Source organism: Mustelus asterias, unplaced genomic scaffold, assembly GCF_964213995.1.
Source record: "Mustelus asterias unplaced genomic scaffold, sMusAst1.hap1.1 HAP1_SCAFFOLD_650, whole genome shotgun sequence".
NCBI lineage: Eukaryota > Metazoa > Chordata > Chondrichthyes > Carcharhiniformes > Triakidae > Mustelus > Mustelus asterias.
Window position 1 is genome coordinate 15,223 of NW_027590599.1, and position 27,794 is coordinate 43,016.

The 27,794-nt window shown below is 47.3% G+C and overlaps 1 protein-coding gene across 1 annotated transcript; it reads right to left on the reverse strand.

Moving 5' to 3' along the window:
- Positions 1-24,100: 24,100 nt before the first annotated feature.
- On the reverse strand, positions 24,101-27,071 carry LOC144487214 (zona pellucida sperm-binding protein 3-like). The gene is made up of 8 exons (XM_078205287.1): positions 26,670-27,071; positions 25,569-25,684; positions 25,379-25,482; positions 25,110-25,287; positions 24,896-25,022; positions 24,727-24,815; positions 24,523-24,644; positions 24,101-24,237 (listed from the first exon to the last, which is right to left on the reverse strand). The coding sequence occupies exons 1-8, from the start codon at positions 27,069-27,071 to the stop codon at positions 24,101-24,103; spliced, it is 1,275 nt and encodes a 424-aa protein (XP_078061413.1).
- Positions 27,072-27,794: the final 723 nt, after the last annotated feature.

Here is a 27,794-nt window from a genome sequence, read left to right on the forward strand (position 1 = left end):
CACCAACTCCACTTTCAATCATCTCCACACGAACCTGGTGTGGTGAACCATCGTTGGTTCCCACTAGATAGTACTGAGCCAGGGTCTGGCCAGTACTACAAGTATGTATATATGTTGCTGTTAGGGTTAGGGATGGGTTGTTCTACTTGTTGCTGTTGGGGTTAGGGTTGGGCTGTTACACCTTGTATTATAGTTATTGTGGTACATCCCAGTCGGGCTCCGCCTCCTGGGAGAGGTATAATGGTCTCTGCTCTGTCTGGGACGCCTCAGTCTGGGATCGTGTATATAATTAGTAGCTTCGTTGTTACAGCAAATAAAAGCCTTTATTTCCTGAGCATCTCAAGCCTCGTGTGTGATAACGCGCATCAATTTTATTTGCTGTAAATAAACTCTCGTCGGAAAAAAAAAAAACGATATAGAGAGTATGGAGCAGATACTGAAGCCTGAACACGTGCGGTGGGCGCCTCTAACACCTTCAACCACTGGTTGAAATGTTTTGAGGACTACCTGGCAGCCTCCGCAGCGGTCACCACAGATGATGACAGACTCCGGGTCCTCCATGCGAGGATAAGCGACACTGTCTACCTCGCGATCTGTGCGGCCACCGACTACACAAAGGCCCTCGAGCTTCTTAAGAAGCGTTATATTAAACCGCCCAACGAAATACACGCTCGTTACCTCTTAGCCACTCGACGACAGCAGTCCGGCGAAACGACGGAGGAATACGCGAACGAGCTCCTACAGCTAGCCAGGGGCTGTAACTGCAAAGCAGTGTCGGCAGACCAGAATATGAACGACCTCGCTCGAGATGCGTTTGTGGCGGGAGTCGGATCATCTTATATCCGACTCAAACTACTGGAGAAAGGTAATCTTGACCTCACCCTGGCAATAGAACTAGCGGATATGTTGGAGACGGCCTCCAAAAGCCAAGTATTGTATCCTGAAGACCACGTGGAGACAACGTGGCAGGAGCAGTCGCTGATCCCTCCTTGTCCCTCTGGTTGGAAATGCTGCGTGATGGCGTGCTCACACTCAGGCCAGACGACGGCAGCAGCTCCGGGCAGCCCGCGGTGTTACTTCTGAGGGGGAGCGAAGCATACTCGGCAACGGTGTCCCGCTAAAGCTGTGTTGTGCTCCGCCTGCGGTAAGAAGGGGCACTATTCGAAAGTGTGCCGATCTAAATCTGCTTCTCGGAACAGCAGTGCGGCCTGCGATTCCTCGGAGCCCGGTTCTTTGTCGTCGGCATTGTCGAGGGTTTCGTCCACGTGCGAGGCCAGGATGACGCCATTACGGTCGACGGAGTCGGAGAGGTGTGACCACCAGGGGTCACTGAGTTTGGCGCCATCACCCACGTGCCACCTATGGGAATGGCCATGTTGGTCGGCACCGACCGCGAACGACCAGCAGGGGTCATCCTCGTCAATCTCAGCCGCCTGCAGCGGCGCTCCTGAACCAACGGTGGCGTCGATCATCCTGGACCAGGCCAAGCCTCATAGACTTGACAAGTCTATGATGGACATTCAGGTAAATGACCACTTGATTTATTGTCTGTTTGACAGCAGGAGCACTGAGAGTTTTATCCACCCAGACGCTGTGAAGCGGTGTGGACTCCGGATTCAACCTGTCAAACAGACAATTTCTATGGCATCAAGGTCCCGGTCTGTCACCGTGCTAGGGAGTTGCATGGTAACTTTAACGGTGCAAGGCACAGTTTACGAGCGTTTCAAGCTCCTGGTGTTGCCGCACCTTTGCGTGCCAATACTTCTCGGACTAAACTTCATGGTCCACTTGAGGAGTGTAACCCTACAGTACGGTGGGCCACTCCCTTCGCTTTCAGTGGGAGAACACCAGCCTCCAAATTGCCCAACACAAATTGCCCAGCGCGAGAGGCCTGTAGCCTCTCGACGCTGAAGATTACCACACCCTCCCTGTTCCAGAATCTTATGCCAGGCTGCAAGCCCATTGCGACTAAGAGTAGGCATTACAGCGCTGAGGATCAGATCTTCATTCGATCTGAAGTTCAGCGGCTTCTCACGGAAAGGATCATACAACCTAGCGCTAGTCCGTGGAGAGCGCAGGTCATGGTGGTCAAGAGTGGGAACAAACCCCGGATGGTCATTGACTATAGTCAGACCATTAATAGATACACGCAGCTGGATGCGTATCCCCTCCCGCGCATATCTGACATGGTCAATTAGATTGCACAGTACCGGGTGTTCTCCACCATAGACCTCAAGTCTGCCTACCACCAACTCCCCATTCACCCAGAGGACCGACAATACACGGCTTTTGAGGCGGATGGTCGCTTGTATCATTTTCTCAGGGTTCCCTTTGGTGTCACCAATGGGGTCTCGGTCTTCCAGCGTGCTATGGACCGAATGGTGGACCAGAACGGGCTGCGGGCTACCTTCCCGTACCTGGATAACGTCACCATCTGCGGCCATGACCAGCAGGACCACGACACAAATCTCCTGAATTTCCTACGCACTGCATCTCGCCTGAACCTGACCTACAACAGGGAGAAGTGGGTGTTTCGTACGCGCCGTTTAGCCATCCTCGGATACGTGGTGGAAAACGGGGTCATTGGCCCTGATCCAGACCGTATGCGTCCCCTATTTGAACTTCCCCTGCCCACTAGTGCAAAAGCACTGAGAAGATGCTTAGGCTTCTTCTCTTATTATGCACAGTGGGTTCCCAATTACGCGGACAAAGCCCGTCCGCTCATTAAGTCCACTTCTTTTCCCCTAACACCAGAGGCCCGATTTGCCTTTGATAAACTAAAAGCCGACATCGTGAAAGCTACGATGCATGCTGTTGATGAGTCCATCCCCTTTCAGGTGGAGAGCGATGCATCTGATTTCGCCCTGGCCGCCACACTTAACCAGGTGGGCAGGCCCGTCGCCTTTTTTTCCCGCACCCTCCAAGGCCCCGAAATTAGGCATTCAGCGGTGGAAAAGGAGGCCTAGGCCATTGTGGAGGCCGTCAGGCACTGGCGCCATTACTTGGCGGGAAAACGGTTCACCCTGATCACGGACCAGCGGTCCGTGGCGTTCATGTTTAATAACACGCTGAGGGGCAAGATCAAGAACGACAAGATCTTGCGGTGGAGAATTGAACTCTCCACCTATAACTATGACATCATGTATCGTCCAGGGAAACTCAATGAGCACTCGGATGCCCTCTCGCGTGGAACATGCGCCAGTATACAGGAGGACCGTTTACAGGCTCTCCATAATGACCTATGCCATCCTGGGGTCACTCGGCTCTACCACTTTATAAAAGCCCACAATCTGCCCTACTCGGTGGAGGATGTCAGGTCCATAACAAGAAGCTGTCGGCTTTGCGCTGAATGCAAACCGCACTTTTACCGACCTGACCGGGCACAATTAGTCAAGGCCACTCGTCCCTTCGAAAGACCGAGTGTCGATTTTAAGGGCCCCCTTCCCTCAACAGATCGGAATGTGTACTTCCTCAACATCATTGATGAGTACTCGAGATTCCCTTTTGTTATTCCCTGCTCTGATACATCCGCTGCCACGGTTATCAAGGCATTCCGTGATCTTTTTACCCTGTTCGGGTACCCCAGCTACATTCACAGCGACAGGGGCTCGTCGTTCATGAGCGATGACTTGAGGCACTACCTGCTCTCATACGGGATTGCCTCTAGTAGAACCACGAGCTACAACCCTAGGGGTAATGGACAGGTGGAACGTGAGAATGCTACAGTCTGGAAGGCTGTCTTACTGGCGTTGAAGTCAAAAAGCCTTCCAGTCTCCTGTTGGCAAGAGGTGCTCCCTGATGCGCTCCATTCCATACGCTCACTCCTGTGTACGGCAACCAACGCTACTCCCCATGAGAGGCTGTTTTCATTCCCTCAGAAGTCTTCCTCTGGGACCTCATTACCGTCTTGGTTGACGTACTCAGGACCTGTCCTCCTGCGGCGACATGTAAGGGCCCGCAAGTCCGACCCGTTGGTCGAACAGGTCCATCTCCTCCACGCCAACCCTCAATATGCCTATGTGGCATCCCCTGACGGGCGAGAGGACACGGTCTCGATCCGAGACCTGGCGCCAGCAGGGGACGTAGAAACCCCTGTCGCTCCCATACCCCCTGTTACAAACCCCATAACTCTTGTTTCCCCTCCGGACACGGTGCGGGCAGCATCGGGACCATTACTTAACCCTTTTACTCCCATGTACAGCTTGCCTGAGTCCAGAGGATGGTCGCCACTTCAGGGCGTGTCGGAACTCCATGGATTACCATCACCTCAGGGTCAACCGGCCCGTGAGTCTTTGGAGGAACAGTTGGACATCGCCTTGGGGAGAACGCCACCGCGAGTGCCTACTCCGGTGTCACCGCCGGTATTGAGGAGGTCACAACGATGGTGCGGTCCCCCTGACCGTCTGAACTTATAGACTGATGACAAATTATTCTGTTTTTTTTGTACCCCGCCGGCCTTTGTCTTCAAAGGAGGGGTGAATGTGGTGAACCATCGTTGGTTCCCACTAGATAGTACTGAGCCAGGGTCTGGCCAGTACTACAAGTATGTATATATGTTGCTGTTGGGGTTAGGGATGGGTTGTTCTACTTGTTGCTGTTGGGGTTAGGGTTGGGCTGTTACACCTTGTATTATAGTTATTGTGGTACATCCCAGTCGGGCTCCGCCTCCTGGGAGAGGTATAAAGATCTCTGCTCTGTCTGGGACCCCTCAGTCTGGGATCGTGTATATAATTAGTAGCGTCGTTGTTACAGCAAATAAAAGTCTTTATTTCCTGAGCATCTCAAGCCTCGTGTGTGATAACGCGCATCACCTGGGCTCCCTGTCCATTCACAAAGCTTCTCACAGCCTTCAGCCTGTGAACTCCCACAGCCTCTCCCGGGTGGGTGGGGAGAGATTTCCAAACTTTACCCAAACTCTGGGGGAAGGAGTCGGTCACCACCTCTGTCTGTGTCACAAATTATCACTTCTAGAATCTTCCACACCACTGAATAGAACCCGAATGGTCTGTAGCTAAGGGCTTGTCGGTTTTTGAAACAGGCCTGTATATTAGCAAACCTATCGCAGTCCTTCCCCTTTGTCCCCTCACTCCCCTCCCTCCGCCTCTGCGCTTGTTTCCCATCTGTTACATCTCTGACTTTTCCAGCTCGGATCAAAGATCATCCAGCTGGAAGATTCTTTGTTTCTCACTCCACAGACCCGACCAGACCTGGTTCCTTTCAATGAGTAATTCCTGTTCAGAAAAAGGCCCTTTGGCCCATCACATCTGTGCCAGTCAAAGTCAAGACACCTAACTACTCCAATCCCATTTCCCAGCACTTGGCCCATTGCCTTGGCACCATAAGGGCACATCGAAATACTTCTCAAATGTTATGAGGGTCTCTGCCTCCACCACCCTTTCAGGCAGTGAGTTCCAGACTCCCAGCACCCTCTGGGTCAAACAGTTTTCCCTCACATCCCCTCTAAACCCCCTGCCCCTTCCCTTCAATCTCTGCCCCCTGCTCATTGATCCCTCCACCAAGGGGAAAGCTTTCTTCCTGTCTGCTCTCTCTGCCTCTCATCATTTTACATTAGTTTCAACCTGATCGTGGATAAGGATAGATCTGGTCCTCGGGTTGAAGTTCTGAACTGGAAAAAGACCAAATTTGATGAAATGAGAAGGGATCTGGGAAGTGTGGATTGGCACAGGCTGTTCTCTGGTAAGGATGTTAATTGAAAGTGGGAGGCCTTCAAAGGAGAAATTTTTGAGAGTGCAGAGTTTGTATGTTCCTGTCAGGATTAAAGGCAAAGTAAATAGGAATAAGGAACCTTGGTTCTCGAGGGAGATTGTAACACTGATTAAGAGGAAGAGAGAGTTGTATGAAATGTACAGGCAGCAAGGAACAGATCAGATGCTCGAGGAGTATAAAAAGTGCAAGAAGCTACTTAAGAGGGAAATCAGGAGGGCTAAAAGAAGACATGAGGTTGCTTTGGCAGACAGAGTGAAGGAAAATCCAAAGAGCTTCTATAGGTATGTTAGGAGCAAAAGGATAGTGAGGGATAAAATTGGTCCTCTTGAAGACCAGAGTGGTAGACTGTGTATGGAACCAAAAGAGATGGGGAGATACTAAATGGTTTTTTTGCATCCGTATTTACTGAGGAAACGGGCATGGAGTCTACGGAAATAGGGCAAACTGGTAGGGAGGCCATGGAACCTTTACAGATTAAAGGGGAGGAGGTGCTCGCTGTCTTGAGGCAAATCAGATTGGATAAATCCCCAGGACCGGACAGGTTATTCCCACGGACCTTGAGGGAAGCTAGTGTTGAACTTGCAGGGGCCCTGGCAGACATATTTAAAATGTCAGTATTCACGGGGGAGGTGCCAGATGATTGGAGGGTGGCTCATGTTGTCCCGTTGTTTAAAAAAGGTTCCAAAAGAACTCCGGGAAATTATAGGCCAGTAAGTTTGACGTCGGTGGTTGGCAAGTTATTGGAAGGTGTGATAAGGGATAGGATCTACAAATATTTGGAGAGACAGGGACTTATTAGGGAGAGTCAACATGGCTTTGTGCGTGGTAGGTCATGTTTGACCAATCTATGAGAGTTTTTCGAGGAGGTTACCAGGAAAGTGGATGAAGGGAAGGCGGTGGATGTTGTCTACCTGGATTTCAGCAAGGCCTTTGACAAGGTCCCTCATGGGATGTTAGTTAGGAAGGTTCAGTCGCTAGGTATACATGGGGAGGTAGTAAATTGGATAAGACACTGGCTCAATGGAAGAACTGATGTGGAGATGCCGGCGTTGGACTGGGGTAAACACAGTAAGATGTTTAACAACACCAGGTTAAAGTCCAACAGGTTTATTTGGTAGCAAAAGCCACACAAGCTTTCGGAGCTGCAAGCCCCTTCTTGGACGGGTTCATGGATGAGAGGGGTGTGGAGGGATATGGTCCAAGTGCAGGTCAGTGGGACTAGGCATAAAATGGTTCGGCACAGACAAGAAGGGCCAAAAGGCCTGTTTCTGAGCTGTAATTTTCTATGGTTCTATCTCAATCATGTCCGAGTATTTCCAGCATTCTCAGATTGTAAAGTTAGGAGTCACTTGGTAAAAGGAACAGAAGGGAAGGTCTGTGATAGGGAGCGAGGCAGGATCGATGGCAGGTGACAAATGGTTAACAATACAGAACATTTAGAAAGGCAAGAGGGACCTTAAGAAAGTAATTAGATGAACAAAAATGGGGCATGAAAGAGGACGTGAACAAGATGGAGAATTCCAAGATATTCTATAAATATATTAAGGGGAAGAGGGTAACCAGGGTAAGTGCAGGGCTGATTAGGGACCAAGGGGGCAATGTGTGTGTGTGAAACCTCAGGACATTGGAAGAGTGTTAACTGAATACTTCTCATCTTCACTCAGGAAAAGGGACTGAGGAGCTTGAGCAGTTTGACATTGGAAGTGAGGAAGTATTGGAGGCTTTGACTGGTATACAATTGGACAAATCCCCAGGCCCGGATGAATTGCATCCCAGGCTGCTGTGGGAGGCGAGGCAGGAAATTGCAGGGGCTCTGACACAAATGTTTAAATTCCACTCTGTCCACAGGGGAAGTGTTATAGGTTGACCTATAACACCAACGACACAGAGACTTTGCCGTCACACCTCTCACTTCCCAACCACCTCATACACCAGCTCGACAGGGGAAGTGCCAGAGGATTGGGGAATGGCTAATGTGGGTCCATTTTGAGAAGGGTGGGAGAGATGAACCAGGAAATTACAGACCTGAGAGTCTCACGTCAGTGCCAGGAAAACTACTGGAGAAAATTACTATCTAATTGGAAAGGATAGGTTAATTTGGGATTGTCAGCATGGCTTTGTCACAGGGAGGTCATTTTGAACTAATTTGATAGAATTTTTTGAAATTGAGTGTGGATGAGGGAAGTGCAGGTGATGTCATTCATACACTGGGTCCACTTCTTTCCCATTTCTATTGATGATTTGGATGGAAATTGAGGCAGGTGTACTAGGTTTGCAGATGATACCAAGATTGGTGGCATAGTGGACACTGAAGATTATCTCGGATTGCAACTGAATCTTGATCAATTGGGCCAATGGGCTGACGAATGGCAGATGGAGTTTAATTTAGATAAATGTGAGGTGGTGTATTTTGGTTGATCGAACCAGGGCAGTACGTACTTGGTTAATGTTAGGGCATTGGGGGGAGTTATAGAACAAAGATCTATGGATACAGGTTCATAGCTCCTTGAAAGTGGAGTCACAGGTGGACAGAGTGGTGAAGGCATTCAGCACGCTTGGTTTCATTGGTCAGAACATTGAATCCAGGAGTTAGACATAGACATAGAACAGTACAGCACAGAACAGGCCCTTCGGCCCACGATGTTGTGCCGAGCTTTATCTGAAACCAAGATCAAGCTATCCCACTCCCTATCATCCTGGTGTGCTCCATGTGCCTATCCAATAACCGCTTAAATGTTTCTAAAAAGTGTCTGACTCCACTATCACTGCAGGCAGTCCATTCCACACCCCAACCACTCTCTGCGTAAAGAACCTACCTCTGATATCCGTCCTGTATCTCCCACCACGAACCCTATAGTTATGCCCCCTTGTAATAGCTCCATCCACCCGAGGAAATAGTCTTTGAACGTTCACTCTATCTATCCCCTTCATCATTTTATACACCTCTATTAAGTCTCCCCTCAGCCTCCTCCGCTCCAGAGAGAACAGCCCTAGCTCCCTCAACCTTTCCTCATATGACCTACCCTCCAAACCAGGCAGCATCCTGGTAAATCTCCTCTGCACTCTTTCCAGCGCTTCCACATCCTTCTTATAGTGAGGTGACCAGAACTGCACACAATATTCCAAATGTGGTCTCACCAAGGTCCTGTACAGTTGCAGCATAACCCCACGGCTCTTAAACTCCAACCCCCTGTTAATAAAAGCTAACACACTATAGGCCTTCTTCACAGCTCTATCCACTTGACTGGCAACCTTTAGAGATCTGTGGATATGGACCCCAAGATCTCTCTGTTCCTCCACAGTCTTCAGAACCCTACCTTTGACCCTGTAATCCACATTTAAATTAGTCCTACCAAAATGAATCACCTCACATTTATCAGGGTTAAACTCCATTTGCCATTTTTCAGCCCAGTTTTGCATCCTATCTATGTCTCTTTGCAGCCTACAACAGCCCTCCACCTCATCCACTCTGCCACCAATCTTGGTGTCATCAGCAAATTTACTGATCCACCCTTCAGCCCCCTCCTCCAAGTCATTAATAAAAATCACAAAGAGCAGAGGACCAAGCACTGATCCCTGTGGCACACCGCTAGCAACCTGTCTCCAATCCGAAAATTTTCCATCGACCACCACCCTCTGTCTTCAGTCAGACAGCCAGTTACCTATCCAATCGGCCAACTTTCCCTCTATCCCACACTTCCTCACTTTCATCATAAGCCGACCATGGGGGACCTTATCAAACGCCTTACTAAAATCCATGTATATGACATCAACTGCCCTACCTTCATCAACACACTTAGTTAGCTCCTCAAAAAATTCTATCAAATTTGTGAGGCACGACTTGCCCTTCACGAATCCGTGCTGACTATCTCGGATTAATCCGCATCTTTCTAAATGGTCGTAAATCCCATCCCTAAGGACCCTTTCCATCAATTTACCAACCACCGAAGTAAGACTAACCGGCCTATAATTACCAGGGTCATTTCTATTCCCTTTCTTAAACAGAGGAACAACATTCGCCATTCTCCAGTCGTCTGGCACCATCCCCGTGGACAGCGAGGACCCAAAGATCAACGCAAAAGGCTCTGCAATCTCATCCCTTGCCTCCCACAGAATCCTAGGATACATTTCATCAGGCCCAGTTGGGACGTCCTGTTGAAGGGGAGAAATACAGAAGAGCCCAGAGGGGCAATTTTTTCCCCGCAAACAGTGGCGAGTGTCTGGAACAAACTGCCACAGGTAGCATTAGAGGTGGGTGCAATTTTGTAGCATTTGGACAGTTACATGGGTAAGATGGTGTTGTAGGGAAATATCCCTTACCAGTGCAGAATAGAAGTTGAGTCGCAAATCAAGGTTCAAAGCGTGTCTTTATTGTACAATTACTGGGATCCCAGGGAGACCCCCGTAGCCAGCTCAGAAACAGTGGCTTGGCCACGTTGATCTCCATTAAATCACATCAGCTCTGGATCTTTATAGGGATCCAAAATTCGCGCGGGAACATTTGATTATGCCTTTTTTTACACAATGTATAAAGTGGTCTGTCAGTTTCAAAAGTCCCTAGGAAGTTTCATGGATTAGCATTTGTATGGTGTGTGTTCGTGTTAATGGGATTACTTGGTCCTGCCCCGGTGTCTAAATGCGTTTTCCATTACCATCTCTATGTGTCCTCTTATTTAAATTGATCCCATTGTTCCGTGTCTGTGTTTCCTGCTTGTGAGATTGAGTGTTAATGTCATCCTGTCCTGTTGGGTGTCTGGGGTATTTCATTCTTAACCTTTTATCCTTATCTCTTAGTTTATCAGATTTTTATGTCTGCCTTGGCCAGTTTAAAAATGCAGCTACGTGCTGTTGCTAGGCAGATTAGGGATCTTCCGTAGTTTCTGAAATTCGTGAGTCTCTCAGCTGTGCAGGGGGGGGACCCGATCGAATATCCATCCGGGGGTGCCCCTCTGCATTGTTGGCCCGTTATGAGTGGTGCCAATTAGTCCAATAAAAATATGTTTGATGATACAAATATGGTTTTCTGGAAAATTTCCTCCTTCAGTCCCTCCTCTCGTCCAGGGGGTGCCATTCATGGCTGACCCCCCATGGACGACCTTCAGAGGAACAGTGATTTGTACAGCTGTTGTCCTTGCCGTTGTTCCTCCTCTTCTGTGTCGTTGTTAAGTTCTTGCATCTGGATACTGGCAGTGGGTAGCATTCTTGATGTAATATTTGCACATATCACTTTAATACAGGTTAGGCCAAGGCAGAGTGTGAACAGGATGGCTACTACTAGGATTAATCCCTTCATAATATATGCTCCCCAAACTGTGTTAAACAGCCATCCTAACCACCCATCAGTCCCTGTTAACCCCTGTTTAAAGTTATCCAATTGCTTTTGTATCCCGGACATGGCTGCTGTTATGTTTAGTGTCTCGTCGTGTACGTATGTGATGCATTTTTCCTTGATGATGGTGCATACCCCCCCTTGTCTGGCTAGCTGATAGTCCACCGCATATCTCGTTTGTTGTGTGTATAGTCTGAGTTCTGCGAGTTCTTGGTCAATTGCGCCTAATGCTTGTAGGGTGTTGTTTCCTAAAATGGTCAGTCCACATATGAAGAAGTTCCTATTACTGGCACTGATCACCCCTGCGGCGCCTCCCAGGGATAGTGTCCCCAGAAATCCATATCCTAAAGAAGACCCTAGTGTGACAGGGGCCTGCCAGTCGGAGCAAAATTCTGCGCTGATGGCCCTGGTCACTATGCGTTTCTGGACATGCCCTTCGCTTGGGCATGGAACCGTGAGAGGTCTGATTGTCCCTACGGAAAAGAACCTTGGAGGCCTGTCTGTGGCCGTCATATATACATTTTTAAATAAAAACACGTACCCGTCTTTAACCCGATAACATGCATTACCCCGGGGTCGTTTGACCGCATGGCCCCATCTTGTGGAACCTTCCCTCCCCCTGGACTGTCCACTTGATTGTACCTCTTGGTGAGAATCAAATGGATATGTCCCTGAGGCTGAGCCTACGTGGGTGCTGTTGCACTTGCCACACATAAGCTGCCTACCCGCGGTGACTGCAATGCATTTTTGTTGCTTGCAGTCACAAGTGAAGTGTCCTTCCCAGACCCGGCACTCCTGGAGAGCACAATGTGCCTCAGCGCACGAATCATTTTTAGGGACAAAGGCATGCACGCACCCCCATCCCTCTCCCTTAAAACATTGTGGGTAGTTCCCATGTGTCTCCTCCGGTTGGGGTCCCGTCCCCCTTAGAATTCCCGGCTCAGTGAGCTCTACACACCTTCCTTGTATCCCTTGCTTAAAGTACCCAATATGTTCTTTGCAGGGTGCCCCCGATGTGTCAATAGTGAATAACTCTTGTGGGAGCCACCCTGGTGTTGCGATGAATAGGGAGTTTACTGATCGCGCTGAGGGGTAACAAGCGGTCCTATTCCCATAGATCTGGATGTGTGTTTTCAGGAATAGGTTTCCTTCCATGATTGGTGGTTCTGCTCCCCTAACCCCCATATGTTGGAGTGTATTTACAATGGTCAGGGTTATTATCAGATATGTCCCTGTTCCCATATCGCTCTTTTTTTTCAACAGTATTTTACAATTACAGTATATACAGAAAATAAACAGGCAATCAAATTAAAGGTAGTTGGTTCCGACGTCTTGATAGTAGATCTGGTCCTGGTTCCTGTGGAAGTTGAATGAGCAAAACGGTATTTTTTTTAGTTCATTTGTCCTCATATAGTTTTAATTGGGTCCCGTGTTTCCAGACCCCCTGTCCCCTTATATCTATACAGGCACAGGTATCTCCGCTAATAATGACCTCGTAAGGTCCGTGCCATCTTGGGGCAAATCCTGGTTTTGCAGGAAGCACTTTTGTTAATACCCGGCTCCCGGCTTTTGGGACTTCTGGTAATATTTCTGAGTCCCCCTCTGCGTCGACCTGTGCCTGATTAGAAATTACGGACCGGCGCATCCCCTTCAATTGGGTGCTAAGGTCTCGGATGTATTGTCGGATACATCCATTCATTTGTATGTAGTCTTATCAAAAGACATCGCTTTCCCCATTAAAATCACATGCCATACAGTTCCGATCTTTATATGAGTACTCTTACACTATCTCCAATTTGATCATCTGTTTGCGTGCAAGCGCTACACCACAGTACTTCACAAAATAATTATGTCTTTATCAATGCCCAATAGAGTATATGAATATATCATACAAAGTTGGTTAAGGCTTTTCAGGATTTGATGTTATTCTTGTGTCTATATGGCAGTGCTATACTGTATAATAAAAATAATCAAGCGGCAGTTGTATCATACCACTTTACACATCGTACCCGTGATATCCAAACCCTTTTAATTTAAGCCGTTTCTTTTTTTTAAACTGAGCTCCAGATCGAAACCCCCGCACTCTAGGAAAAGTAACAGGCGCCGAATCAAAATCAAAGCAGGTACAATACATACCAGTTATTTGATTAGGAACATTTTGGTTTCTTAACTGGCTAGGTTTTAAGCTTTGCAGTGCTTTTATATTTGGCAAACCTTGAACCTTGATGGCTCATGAAATTCCGACGGCAGTACATAATTTTAACTAGTTCAGAATACTAAACTATCTGACGTTCGCAAATCGCGATATTCTGCGATTAATACTGTATTTCACTGACTTGATATACTTTAAACTAATTCATAGACCTCAGTCTTTTGTTCCTGCTTTTCTACCTTTCCACAAAATAACTTATTTTCTTCTCTTAACTCCTCAACTAACTCCTATAATTTCTACTTCAAGACAAAGGAAAGAGCACATGCTTCCTTCCAAGGTTTAAATCCTTTCTTAACATTAAAAACAACAACAAAGCATCCACGCAACCACTTTGTTTAAACACACACACATGGAAGCTTCCAAAAGTCATTCCACAGTACATCCTTTTTCATTCAAACTTATCATTTCAGACTGGGATGAGTGTAAAACATTCAAAGAGAATACAGAACATTGATTAAGACAATCGCTTTTATTCTTCTTTCTTCCAAACTGTAATTAACTCAAAACAGAAGTAAATTCAAGAAATCCTATCACTTTAATCTTTAACAGTTTTAACACTCTCCCAGCCCCCTGAGGCTAAACCAAGGTGCAATGTACTGCACCCACTGCCTGTAGCAAACATTCCACAGGAACAAAGAGCTCCCTGCTCTCAATCTAATTACAACAACAACCACCTACATTCGACAAGCTACCAGATCTCACAAACACACTGAAATACAAAAACTAAGATCTCTCCTATCCATCTGCTGCCTTTCCCCTGGCGTAAAAGGCTTATAGGTGGCCTTTGGTTGTGCTAACGTCCCTCCTCTCGTGACTGGCGCTAGATTATAATTTTCTACGTTTTCTTCTGATGCTGGAGTGGCTGTATGTTTCTGCACTGACTCGTATGGGCGCCGAGGGTCCGTTTCCTCTGATCTCTGCGTTATCTCCGCAGTGTGTCTTCTGTGTTCTAATTCCCTCACTCTCTCCTGTAATACTTTAATTTGTTCTGTCTCTTTGTGTCTCTCCTCCATTGAGGCATTTACTTCCTCAATTAGTCCAGCTAACTGGGTCACTAATATTACTCCCATTACTTTTGTTTTGTCCCGTTTAACTCCGTCTACCCACTTTCTTTGATCTTCTAAAGTTTGTGATGCGTTCCACCCGTTCCGTTTCATCTTTGCAACAATCGCTTCTCTGGCTAACAGATACTTCAAAATGAGAGCTACTGCAGTTTCTCCCTTAACAACGTGGTCTGCCATTTTTCTGTCTAGCAGTCCTGCAACCCCCGTATGCTGGCTGCTACAGTAAAAGTGCCTCAACTCTCTCCCTTATCTCCTGTCACTGATACTGCCCCAGCACCGTCTGTATTGCTGTAGGGCCTCGTAGTGAGGTTCCAGTGGGTCTCTTTCCCCTGGGCTCCCCCAACTATTCCTGACACCTCACGCTTGGACTATTTTGTGTTGTCTTATTGGGATGTGTGCTGGTTGTTTAGTGGGTTTGTCCGCCCCTGTTCCCAGCCCCTCTAAGTACAACGCCTCCCGCTCGGCCACCACCCCCACTAGCAGGGTTGATCCGTTACCCCCCAAAACCGGGTATCCTGCTATGGGCTGTGGTGTTCCCTACAGACGAACAAGGTTATCAAACTCCGCCCGGGTCCCTAATGGATCCTCCGTCGTCGTGTCTCTTGGTCAGGATGGATCGGGTCCCCTTTTCCTCAACACTTACACACATGTATTCTGTTATCAAAGCCCCTGTTATAGTTAGTAACTGTATCGACTCTGAGGTTGTTCGTCCCTTCAGAGTCAGTGTTGTTACCCGATTTACACTGTCCGTGCCTTGCACCCTGAGTGCCTGTGCCTCTTAGCGCCCGCTTCAAAACCCAACCTTAGCGTGGGAGATTTCTCCTCTTAACGTCCAGTTTAGGGTAGGGCACCTTGAGTCAAGCACTCCCTTGTCCTATTGCCTTGGCACAGACAGCGGTTTCATTTACAATCCTGGGTTAGTTACACCAATTAGTTCTGCATGCGGTACTTATCTTTATATTAGTCTTAATTCCTGTTATCAAATAGCCCAAAACCTGTTATCTTTACCTCTGGTCCTTTACTCCTATTAAAGTTAAAAGTTACTTACCTTCTTCCACGCGGTCGTTCTGACCTGTACCTCTTTAGTGCGGACTTCTGTTTCAATTTAAAAACTTAGGCAAGATTATATAGTTCTACAAGACAACAATACTTAAAACAGGCAAACCCTAACCCTTAAAGGTACCTCACTTTGAACGGAGACCCGCATTCGCCTTTGACTGCTCTGGATTTGTATCAGATTCGTTTAAATTTGATCCCGACTTTCAAACTGTGGCCATCAGTCAGAAGTCAGATATCAAATCCTGCCGTGACTACGCCATTTTGTTGTAGGGAAATATCCCTTACCAGTGCAGAATAGAAGTTGAGTCGCAAATCAAGGTTCAAAGCGTGTCTTTATTGTACAATTACTGGGATCCCAGGGAGACCCCCGTAGCCAGCTCAGAAACAGTGGCTTGGCCACGTTGATCTCCATTAAATCACATCAGCTCTGGATCTTTATAGGGATCCAAAATTCGCGCGGGAACATTTGATTATGCCTTTTTTTACACAATGTATAAAGTGGTCTGTCAGTTTCAAAAGTCCCTAGGAAGTTTCATGGATTAGCATTTGTATGGTGTGTGTTCGTGTTAATGGGATTACTTGGTCCTGCCCCGGTGTCTAAATGCGTTTTCCATTACCATCTCTATGTGTCCTCTTATTTAAATTGATCCTATTGTTCCGTGTCTGTGTTTCCTGCTTGTGAGATTGAGTGTTAATGTCATCCTGTCCTGTTGGGTGTCTGGGGTATTTCATTCTTAACCTTTTATCCTTATCTCTTAGTTTATCAGATTTTTATGTCTGCCTTGGCCAGTTTAAAAATGCAGCTACGTGCTGTTGCTAGGCAGATTAGGGATCTTCCGTAGTTTCTGAAATTCGTGAGTCTCTCAGCTGTGCAGGGGGGGGACCCGATCGAATATCCATCCGGGGGTGCCCCTCTGCATTGTTGGCCCGTTATGAGTGGTGCCAATTAGTCCAATAAAAATATGTTTGATGATACAAATATGGTTTTCTGGAAAATTTCCTCCTTCAGATGGGTATGGAGGATATGGGCCAAATGCAGGCAATTAGGACTAGTTTGGGGTTTAAAAAGGGGCAGCATGGACGAGTTGGGCTGAAGGGCCTGTTTCCATGCTGTAAGTCTCAATGACTCGATGATTTAAGCAAAGCCTTTGACAAGGTCTGACATGGAAAATTGAAACACATGGAATTCAGGGCAAGTTGGCGAGATGGATCCAAAACTGGCTTAGCAATAGGACACAGATGGTCATAGAAAAAAAACAGGACATAGAACAGTACAGCACAGTACAGGCCCTTCAGCCCTCGATGTTGTGCCGAGCTTTGTCCGAAACCAAGATCAAGCTATCCCACTCCCTATCATTCTGGTGTGCTCTATGTGCCGATCCAATAACTGCTTGAAAGTTCCTAAAGTGTCTGACTCCACTATCACAGCAGGCAGTCCATTCCACCCCCAACTACTCGGAGTAAAGAACCTACCTCAGACATCCATCCTATATCTCCCACCATGAACCTTATAGTTATGCCCCCTAGTAACAGCGACATCCACCCGAGGAAATAGTCTCTGAACGTCCACTCTCTCTATCCCCCTCATCATCTTATAAACCTCCATCAAGTCTCTCATCCTCCTCCGCTCTAAAGAGAAAAGCCCGAGCTCCCTCAACCTTTCCTCATAAGACCTACCCTCCAAACCAGGCTGTTTGAGCAACTGGAAGCCGGAATCCAGTGGCACACTGCAAGGATCATTCAGTGCTGGGCCCATTATTGTTTCTGATATACATAAATGATATAGATGATAATGTGGGGAATGATAAGCAAGTTTGCAAATGACACCAAGATTGGTCGGGTGGTTAATAGTGAAGGTGGTTGTAGGTTACAGGAAGATATAGATGGATTGGTTGGATGGGCAAAGCAGCGGCAAATGCTATTTAACTTTGATGAATGCAAGGTGATGCACTTTGGAAGTAGGAACAAGACAAGGGAGTATTTAATGAATGGCAGGACACTAAGAAGTTCAGAGGAACAGATGGATCTTGGGATACTTATTCAGATACCTGAAGGTGGCAGAGCAGGTGAAGACGATAATTAAGACATGGGACACTTGCTTTTATCAGTTGTTGTAAAGAGTACAAGAGCAAGGAGGTTATGTTAGAGCTGTACAGAATGTTGGTTAAGCCACAGCTGGAGGACTGTGTGCAGTTCTGGTCACCTCACTATAGGAAGGATGCGGTTGCACCAGAGGACGTTCACTAGGATGTTGCCTGGGATGGAGCACTTGAGCTACAAGGAGAGACTGGATAGGCTGGGATTGGTTTCTCTGGAGCAGAAGGCTGGGAGGGGGTGGGGGAAGGATGATTAGGGTGTATAAGATGAGGGGAATGGACAGGGAGTAGGAAGTGTTCCCCTTGGTCGAGGGGGTCAATCACGAAGGGCCATAGTTTTAGGCTAAAGGGCAGAAGATTCAGAGGGAATCAGAGAAATATTTTTTCTCAGGGTGGTAGTAATCTGGAATGCACTGCCGAGGGTGGTAGGGAAACCTTACAACCTTTAAAAAAGATGAACACTTGAAATATAACATTCAAGGAGCTGGGATGAGTGAGGGTTTAGTGGTTATCTCTGGTGCAGACTCAATGGGATGAAGGGTCTTTTCTGTGCTGTACAACTGACTAACTCCTCCAGTATCCCAGCCTGCACCTCACCCAGACATTCCCACACCCAGACAGCCAGAGATGACAACTCTGGTGTCCCAGCCTCACTGTACCGGGCCATTCCCTCAATGACAAGTCAGCCACTGCCAATGTTGTGTGTTCATCTTGTTGGAACAGGGTCAGTGTTTACTCATCTGATGCATTGATGACATCATTGGCAGTTTGGACAGACTAAGTCAGTCTAATCGAGTAGTCTATTTCTAAATACCTTCCTAATAAACACTCTGCTTGTTTCATACCTTTGGTTTAAAAGCCTGTATTTTGAAAACACCACAAAGAAGCTGATGAGGTGGTTTAAACAGCTGAACAACTGCAGAAATCTAGAGGAGTGACAAAAATCATCGACCCACACTGCAGCCACCCAAAAAGGTTGAAGATGATCAAACCTTCAGCACAGCAAAGCTGGCCATGGAGCGGTGCTGAAAAGTAGCAACCACCACCATCCAAAGCACCAGTTAAAACAAAGATTACAGTGAAACCAACATCAAAGGAAGCCTCGTTTGCCACATGCTCTGCTGGAAAGTTCTGGAACAGTGCTCCCTCTACTGTGAGTAGCAAGTAAAGTAACAAATTAATAGAGATCGATGAAAGCAACAGGCAGAGCTCAGGATTACATCATAAAATAAAGGTTGTTCTAAAGCTTTGTGGCAAATTTGCTTTTCCACAAGCCCTTTCCATTGAAGGTCAGGGAATTTAGACAAAACCGTTTTCACCCACAGGGTGGTGGAAATGTGCAATCACTGCCTGAAAGGGTGGTGGAAGTGGAAACCTCAACATTTAAACATGATGAACACTTGAAACTAAGACCAAAACAAACTCATTAGAAGAAAGGAAAAAGGAGGAAAGCTGCTTGCAGCATGAGAAACAGTCAGGGTTTCTGTTGAATTAGAAATAGGAAGTGGTCAGCTCAGGGAAATGTGGGACCTCGACTGAACGAGGCGGGTGAATTGATAACAGCAAACAATGAAATGGCTGATATGCTAAATAAATTTTGTGCATTAGTCTTCACCATGGAAGGCATTGTAAATATCCCCAAGATCCTTACAAAAATCCCAATCGCAAGGGATAGAGTATTAGAGAAACCCAAGGGGCTAAAGGCAGACAAGTTGCCAGGACCCAGTGAACTGCACACTAGGATTTTAATGGAAGTGGCTGCCGGGATAGTGGACCCATTGGTTAAAAATTTGCATCACTCACTAAATTCTGGGAAGATACCAGAAGATTGGACATCACCAACGTGACTCCCTTGTTCAAAATGTGAGAAAGGCAGAGCGCTCTTGGCCAGTTAGTTTAACATCCATTATTGGCAAGACGCTGGAGTCAATAATCAAAGAGGAAAGAGCGAATCATTTAGGAAACCGGAATAGAATCAAACTTAGTCAACATGGTTTTATGAAAGGTATATCATGCTTGACAAATTTGCTGAAATTCATTGAGGATGTAACAGGGAGAATAGATCGAGGGGAAGCTGCAGATGTAGTGTATTTAGATTTCCAAAAGGCATTCAGCAAGGTGCCACACAAGATGCTGGTGCACAAAGTAAAAGCCCATGGAATTGAAGAGAGTGTGTTAGCATGGATTGGCTGTCACATAGAAAACAGAGTTGGAATAAATGGGTCCTTGTCAGAGAGGAAAGATATAACCAGTGGAGTACCACAGGGATCAGTTCTTGGCCCACAATTGTTCACTATTTGCATTAATGACCTGGAGGAAGGAACAGAATGCGAGGTGACCAAATTTGCTGATAAGATAGGTGGAAGGGCAGGTTGTGATGAGGAGATGGTGATTCTGCAGCAGGATAGAGATCAATTGGGTGACTGGGCAAAAACCTGGCAAAGGGCGTTTAATGTGGGAAAGTGTGAGGTCATGCACTTCAGTAGGAGGAATGAAAAGGCAGATTGGAGAGAGACTGCAGGCGAGTGAAGTACAGAGGGATCTGGGTGTTGTAGTGCATGAATCGAAAATCTAGCAGGCAGGTCCAACAAGTAGTTAAGGCAAATGGCATTGTGGCCATTATTGCAAAGGGGTTGGAGTTTAAAAATAAGGAGGTTTTGTTACAATTGTGCAGTGTTAGTGAGGCCTCACCTGGAATACTGCATACAATTCTGATCACCTTTCCTAAAAAGGAGAGAACAAATTTGGAGGCAGTCCAAAGGAGATTCACCAGGCTAAATTCTTGGGATCAGAGGGTTGTGTTATTAAAAGAGATGAAATAGTCTGGTTCTGTATTCCTTGGGAGTTTGGAGGAGTGAGGGGTGAGCTTATTCAAACATACAAGATGCTGAGGGGGCTTGACAGGGTAGATAGTGAGATGTTTTCACTAGTGGAAGACTCTCGAACAAGGCGACATAGCTTCAAGATAAAGGGCTGGTCATGTAAAACAGTGTAGAAATTCCTTCTTAGAGAATGGAATTCTCTGTCTCAAAGTGGGGGGAGGAGACTGGATCTGAACACCTAGAAACTTGAAGCTCTCGAGCATTCACACTTGATTCCTGTTGATGTAGACAGGGGAATGTCCTCCACTACACTTCCTGAAGTCGATGACTCTCTCCTCAGTTTTACTGACATGGAGAGATTGCTGTCACCAATTCTCTTTCCTACACTCAGGGTTGAGCTCTAACCCCCTACAGCAGCGTCATTAGCAAATCTCAAAATGGAGTCAGCTGGGGGGTGGAAGAGAGAGATTTTGTCACAGCTGTAGGTGTATAAGGAGTATAGAATCCCTACAATGTAGAAGGAGTCCATTCAGCCCATCAGGCTTGTAGTGACAACAATCCCATCCAGGCCCTGACCCTAGAACCTTGCATATTTACCCTGTTAGGGTCAGGGGGCTAAGAGGCAATTTAGCACGGCCAGTCAACCCTAACCACACATCTTTGGGCTGTGGAAACGTCAGACTGTCACCTGAGGCTGGAATGGAATCTAGATCCCTGGCACCATGAGGCACATTGCTACCACTGGGCCACCATTTTGCCTGAGTGCAGTAAGGGGCTGACGACACAGCCTTGAAAGGCACCAGTGTTGCTGTCTCTCCTTGCTGACTTCATGGTAGGGCTGTGGGAGCCTTGTGAAACAGACATGGGGTGCCTAGGGGGCTGAGGGGTGACCATAAAGGTTTATAAAATCACAAAGGGCATAGGCAAGGTGTGCAGACAAGGTATTTTCCCCAGGGTCGGAGCAACCTTTCCCCACAGAGGGTGGTGTGTATGGAATGAGCTGCCAGGGGAGATGGGTACAATTACAACATTTCAAAGACATGTGACAGGTACGTGGATGGGAAAGGTTTAGAGGGATATGGGACAAACACTGGTCCATGGACAACCAGATTTCCTAAACCAAACTAGTCCCATTTGCAAGTTGGGCTGAAGGGCCTGTTTCTGTGCTGTATATCTGTCTGATTCCATAGTCAGGATACAGGGTGTTGACCTGATCCACTGGTTGGGAGATTGCTGAGTGTTGTCCTGCAGGCTGCTTCCACTGTGAGGCATGCAGACAGTGCTCACACCAGAAGAATTGCTAGATTTGTAAATCTCACATTGAGCACAGTGCTAATGTCACACAGCAATGGGCCGTGTGAAGGGACTGTGGATGGACACTTGAACCAAAGCTGTAATGGGCAGATGTATCTGTGGCAGGGAGATTGCGGAGAATGTGGCCAGGTCGCTTTCTCCCTCAACATGTCACAGACAGTCCAGCAGATATGTCCAATAGGACTCAGCCAGCTTGATCAGTAGAACAAATACATGGATTTTAGTAAGGCGTTTGATAAGGTCCCCCATGGTCGGCTTATGATGAAAGTGAGGTGTGGGATAGAGGGAAAGTCGGCCAATTGGATAGGTAACTGGCCATCTGACCGAAAACAGAGGGTGGTGGTGGATGGAAAATTTTCGGACTGGAGGCAGGTTGCTAGCGGAGTGCCACAGGGATCAGTGCTTGGTCCTCTGCTCTTTGTGATTTTTATTAAAGACTTAGAGGAGGGGGCTGAAGGGTGGATCAGTAAATTTGCTGATGACCCTGCAGTCGGGAATGGGTTAATGACCCTTGTCACACTTAAGCAGTAAGACCCGAACTCTGATTTTGTTTAGAACACGGCAGAGTCCATGTTTTTGTCAGAGTTCGGTGTTTTTCATGTCTGTACCAGATAAAAGGAACAGCTATTCCTCTGTCTCCATTTGTTATCAAGAAATGCGATTAACCCAGCTCAAGTTAAGCTAGACAACCTCCATTTTCATGTACCTTTGTTTAACATCATGGAGTTGACATGTATGCCTTCTGTCTTTGAATCACCATAGATTCATATATATATATATTCATCATATGTTATTCATCTTATCCTGATCTAAAGTATTATTCAAACCTGTATGTAGATTAGTTAACTTGTTTGTGCAAAACCTGTGACGTTGTTTCAAGGATATAAATGACGAACAATCATGGCCTTGGAGATCCAACAAACTACGCAGAGGAAGATACTGCTAATACAACAAGAACCTCACCATGAACAGTGACAGACATCTTAGAGAATTACAATGTAATGAGGGCGGGGCCCAGGACATATATAAACTCTGTTCTTACTTGTGTTCGAAGAGAAGGCTGGGGGTCCACTGTGAGGAACCTCACTTCTCCCACAATTGTAAAAGTAAACACTGCATTTTGAACCACGAATAGTGTCAGAGGTTTTTTTACCTACAACAACCCTAAGATTGGTGGAGTAGTGGATGAGGTGGAGGGCTGTTGGAGGCTGCAAAGAGACATAGATAGGATGCAAAGCTGGGCTGAAAAATGGCAAATGGAGTTTAACCCTGATAAATGTGAGGTGATTCATTTTGGTAGGACTAATTTAAATGTGGATTACAGGGTCAAAGGTAGGGTTCTGAAGACTGGAGGAACAGAGAGATCTTGGGGTCTATATCCACAGATCTCTAAAGGTTGCCACTCAAGTGGATAGAGCTGTGAAGGCCGATAGTGTGTTAGCTTTTATTAACAGGGGGTTGGAGTTTAAGAGCCGTGGGGTTATGCTGCAACTGTACAGGACCTTGGTGAGACCAAATTTGGAATATTGTGTGCAGTTCTGGTCACCTCACTATAAGGAGGATGTGGAAGCGCTGGAAAGAGTGCAGAGGAGATTTACCAGGATGCTGCCTAGTTTGGAGGGTAGGTCTTATGAGGAAAGGTTGAGGGAGCTGGGGCTGTTCTCTCTAGAGCAGAGGAGGCTGAGGGGAGACTGAATAGAGGTTTATAAAATGATGAAGGGGATAGATAGAGTGAACGTTCAAAGACTATTTCCTCGGTGGATGGAGCTATTACAAGGGGGAATAACTATAGGGTTCATGGTGGGAGATATAGGAAGGATATCAGAGGTAGGTTCTTTACACAGAGAGTGGTTGGGGTGTGGAATGGACTGCCTGCAGTGATAGTGGAGTCAGACACTTCAGGAACATTTAAGCGGTTATTGGATAGGCACATGGAGCACACCAGGATGATAGGGAGTGGGATAGCTTGATCTTGGTTTCAGATAAAGCTCGGCACAACATCGGGGGCCGAAGGGCCGGTTCTGTGCTGTACTGTCCTATGTTCTATTAACAGTCTCCTAGGTCAATTCCTCATCTCTGTTCACTCAGTGAAAGTGACGCAGAGTTAGGCAGCCAGGGAGGACAGCTGGTTTAGTGATCTGACCCTCTCCAGGGGGTGAACATCACCATTGGAGAGAAGGAGGCAGCCACAGGAAACAGTCACAGCAGCCAGGCTCAGCTCCACAAGGACACCCCCACACCTGATCACACCCCCTCCCCCACACTGGGCTCTGAAACAGGCAGAAAACCAGCAGCAGCCCCATCAAATCCAGAGAGTCAGTGTTTCTCTCTCAACCCTCAGTAAATCAATCATTCATCCCAGTTCTGTGCTGGGATTGGCTCACCCCAGCCATTAGTCCCATGAAGCCATTGAACTAACATTTGGAGCATGCATTGACCAATCAACTCCCAGACACTAGAAACAAGGACTGAGTGCTTTATTGATCATTTGATGACTGGTTGAACAGGGTTTGTTTGTGTTTCCTGTACAGGAACAAGGTGATCAATGAAGCAGAGATCAGAGAGACAGCTGTCACAGTCAGGGTCACAATCAGGACCACCTCAGACTCCACACCTACAAAGCAATGAGAAACCAATGGTTAGTGGAGCTAACACTGAGGGGGAAATGGAAACCAGCAGCCAGCCAACTCACCCCCTGGAGACCTCTCCTGTATCCTTCCCTCAGCCTCATTCAGGGAGGCTGTTGCCAGGTTGGTCCCATCAGTATCCAGAATGAGCAGGGGTCCAAGTGAGGCCTCAGCCTCCCACTTCAATCCAGCTTCACTCTCTGCAATATCAACCATTCCAGTTAGAGAGGGGAAAGGGGGAAGCTCCCACATCTAGAGGATCAATGTCCTACCAGCTTCAGCTACAAGATCTCTCCTTCCTCTGGATCCAAATCCCAAATCCCTTGTGGCCCCACAGTTCCCCACATGGCAACAGGCACAAATGTCAAAGCTCGATTCCTCCAATGGGGTCCAGCTAAACAAGAGAAATCAGTCAACCAGGTTGTGCATCACTTCTCCACACAAACACATCCCTGAGGGAGAGAGGGGGAACTTACACATTCTGCATCTTCTGCAAAGTACAAGCTTTGTTCCTGGAATCTCTCCGATCCACTGGAACAACTTTCAGGTGACGGGTGATAAAAATCTGAGGGACACATTCAACACAAGTGGTTATTTAGTGACTCCCTCCCAACATGGAGACCCCAATGATCAGCTTCCTCTTACCAAGGAACACTCATCTCCAAAGAAACGGAAGGCATCCAGGTCAAAGCGGAGCTTGTCCGGCTCCCGCTCCTCTCCTGGCAACACAAAGGTTGAAAAGGAGTCCTCAGCTTTGCTGGCCAGGAGGCAGCTGAAGAAAGATGGAAAAAGGGACAAGAAGTGAATCCAGAAAAGCCATTGAGATGGGAGCAGCTAGAGAAAGCAGAGAGCTCCTTACCCATTGTAGTCAATGATGCTGTATCTCGGGCTGGAGTCCTTGTCTGGCCTCAATGTAGCTACACAGCGGTCAATGTAGAGCTTCAGGGCCATGTGGTTGCTCATTGAAACAGAGGCCTCAATGTGAATGAGCTCACCCAGGTAGTAGACAGTCGAAGTGCGCTCTGTAAGCCAGTCACCTGAAGTACAAGAGGACAAGGGTTGGAGACAGTGGGTGTAACTCCCAGTGAGTGAGGACAGGAAATCACTCCCCATCCACCCATCACATACCATTCATTAGGCGCAGTGAGAATGACAGATGCCCTTCTCCAGACCTGATGGAGCTGAATGGGATCCAGGTGGGCTTGATGGGGTTACTGCTCACATTGCCCTTCCTGGAAAGACAGTGGAGCCATTTTAGGACAAGGCAGAGGTCACTAGCAGCTGGAGATCTTATTGACAATCGAGTAAAGATTCTCACCTAAAATAACGACACTCAATGGGAACGACCACTCCATTGGTTCTCACAATAACGGATCCATGATACTCTGGGCTGTGGCTCAGGTGGGTGCTGTAGATCAGGAAATCTCCAGTCATCTGAAAGACAGCAGCTTAAGGAATGAAGAACTGATCTGAAATGAGAATGTTCTACACTGGGGTTAACAATGAACTCATCCCATTAAAACAATTCTTCAGGGGGATTGACAGGGTCAGTGTGAAGAGGCTGCTTCCCCCAAGCTGGAGAGTCAGTCAGCAGGGAGTCTTCAGTCAGGGGTCAGTCATTTAGGATTTATGTGACGACAAATTTCCTTCAGCAGCTGATGAATCTTTGAAATTCTCTCCAGCCCCAGAGAGCTGGGAATGGTCACTCACTGAGGATATTCAGGACAGAGGCATTTATTTCTGGCCATTGAGGGAATCATGTTGTGAGGACAGGAACATGGAGGCTGTGGGAAGCTCAGTCCTGATCATAATGACTGGGAAACAGGCTGAAGGGCCTCATCTGGTTCGCAGTGTTGCTATGCAACCTCAGCCCTTGCTGCAAGGAGAGATCATTAGCACAAGACCAGAATCAATTAACAGGGAAGTGATTCAATGCAAGCTTCAGTTAACAGGAAAAGGAGCCACAAGTTGTCAGTAATCTGGAGCATGGAAATAGAACAGTTTGTAATCAGAGACCCATTTATTCCAATGACTGGGAAAGTGGGAAGTGTGGAGTTCCTCTTTCGTCCAATCCATCTCAAATCCCATTTCATTCAGACTCAACCCATTTGGTTGAAATTGGACTGAAACCCAACCCTCAGTTGAGTTGATCTGAATGAGGGGAAATCAAACTGTAAAAATCTTCAAACTCGGAAAAGCTTGGTGGAAGCAAAGAGAAGCTTCCAGAATAGGTTTGGTTTGGAGAGACTCAGACCAGTGAAAGTGAAGTACAATCCTGAATAGAAAGCTAGTTTGGGGTTTATAAAGCAGGAGACAGCTATCTCCTCAATATCAATGACATCTCACCCAGTGCTGGAGTGAAGAGTGGGGAACAACCTACAGCCCCAGCTCAGAGGCAGAGTTTGAGGATTCACATTACCTGCAATCTGCTGCCACACTCATGGAGTCCATAGTCAAAGAGGACAGTGTGGTTCTGAGAGTAGATCCTGGTTGGCCGACAACCTGCTGTCCCCAGGGTCAGATCAGCAGCTTTAACCAGGTGCCTGGTTCCAAATAAATCCAGCTGGACCCTGAGCAGCAGCTTGTCCTCTCCACACTGCACCCTCACACTCTGCACTGGAGACACACCTTGACCCTCAGACACATGGAAATGGAAATCAAAGGGAGGCCCAGGAGGAGGGAATGTCTGAGGCCTCGGGGTGGCTTTGACTATTATCCATGGAAACCTGTGGCCTGGAAACTGTTGCCAAGTATCAGAGCAACAAACAGCTCCAACTAACACCAGCACTGGGAAGAAACTCCTCACTCCAAAATCCCCCATCATCCCAAACAACTGAACCATCCCTTCAGGCACCAAGCGACACCTTTTATACACACAGCCCACACTCAGCTGACAGCAATTATTCCAGAATCAATAACAACAATTGAACCAATTACCCAGCCCCCAGAACCCCCCCCCCCCCGCCTCCCTCTTTCAGGCATTTCTTTCGACACAAATCAAGTAGCTTTTTCGGGTACCAACGTAATAAACAAACTCAAATTAACTTAGGGACAAAGTAAAAGGGGCGGCTCCCCAAAAGGAAGGGGGGAACAGCCCGAACCAAAGTCAAAGTCGAAAGGAAACTTAAAACGTCAAACCAAAAGGTGATTATCGGGGTCGATAATACACCCCAGCCCCTGCGGCGCCCAGCGGTCGCGGAAGGCGTCAACCGCGCCCGTGGACACCGCATGCTCCCTCTCCAGAGACACCTGGCCGAGAATGTAGCCGCGGTAGAGGGGCAGACAGTCGGGATGGACGGCCCCGTCGATCGCCCGCTGCCTGGACCTATTGTTGGCGCGTTTCTCCAGGCCCAGGAGCAGGTTCACGAGGAGGTCGGCATCCCGACCCGCCCCTCTCCGCACCAGGTGCCCGTAGATCAGGAGCGTGGGACTGAAGTGCAAACAAAACATCAGTAAGAGGTGTTTGAGGAAACCAAAAAGGGTGTGCAGCCTAAAACACAGAACGTAGACATGGTCCACGGACTCCACGAGGCCACAGAAAGGG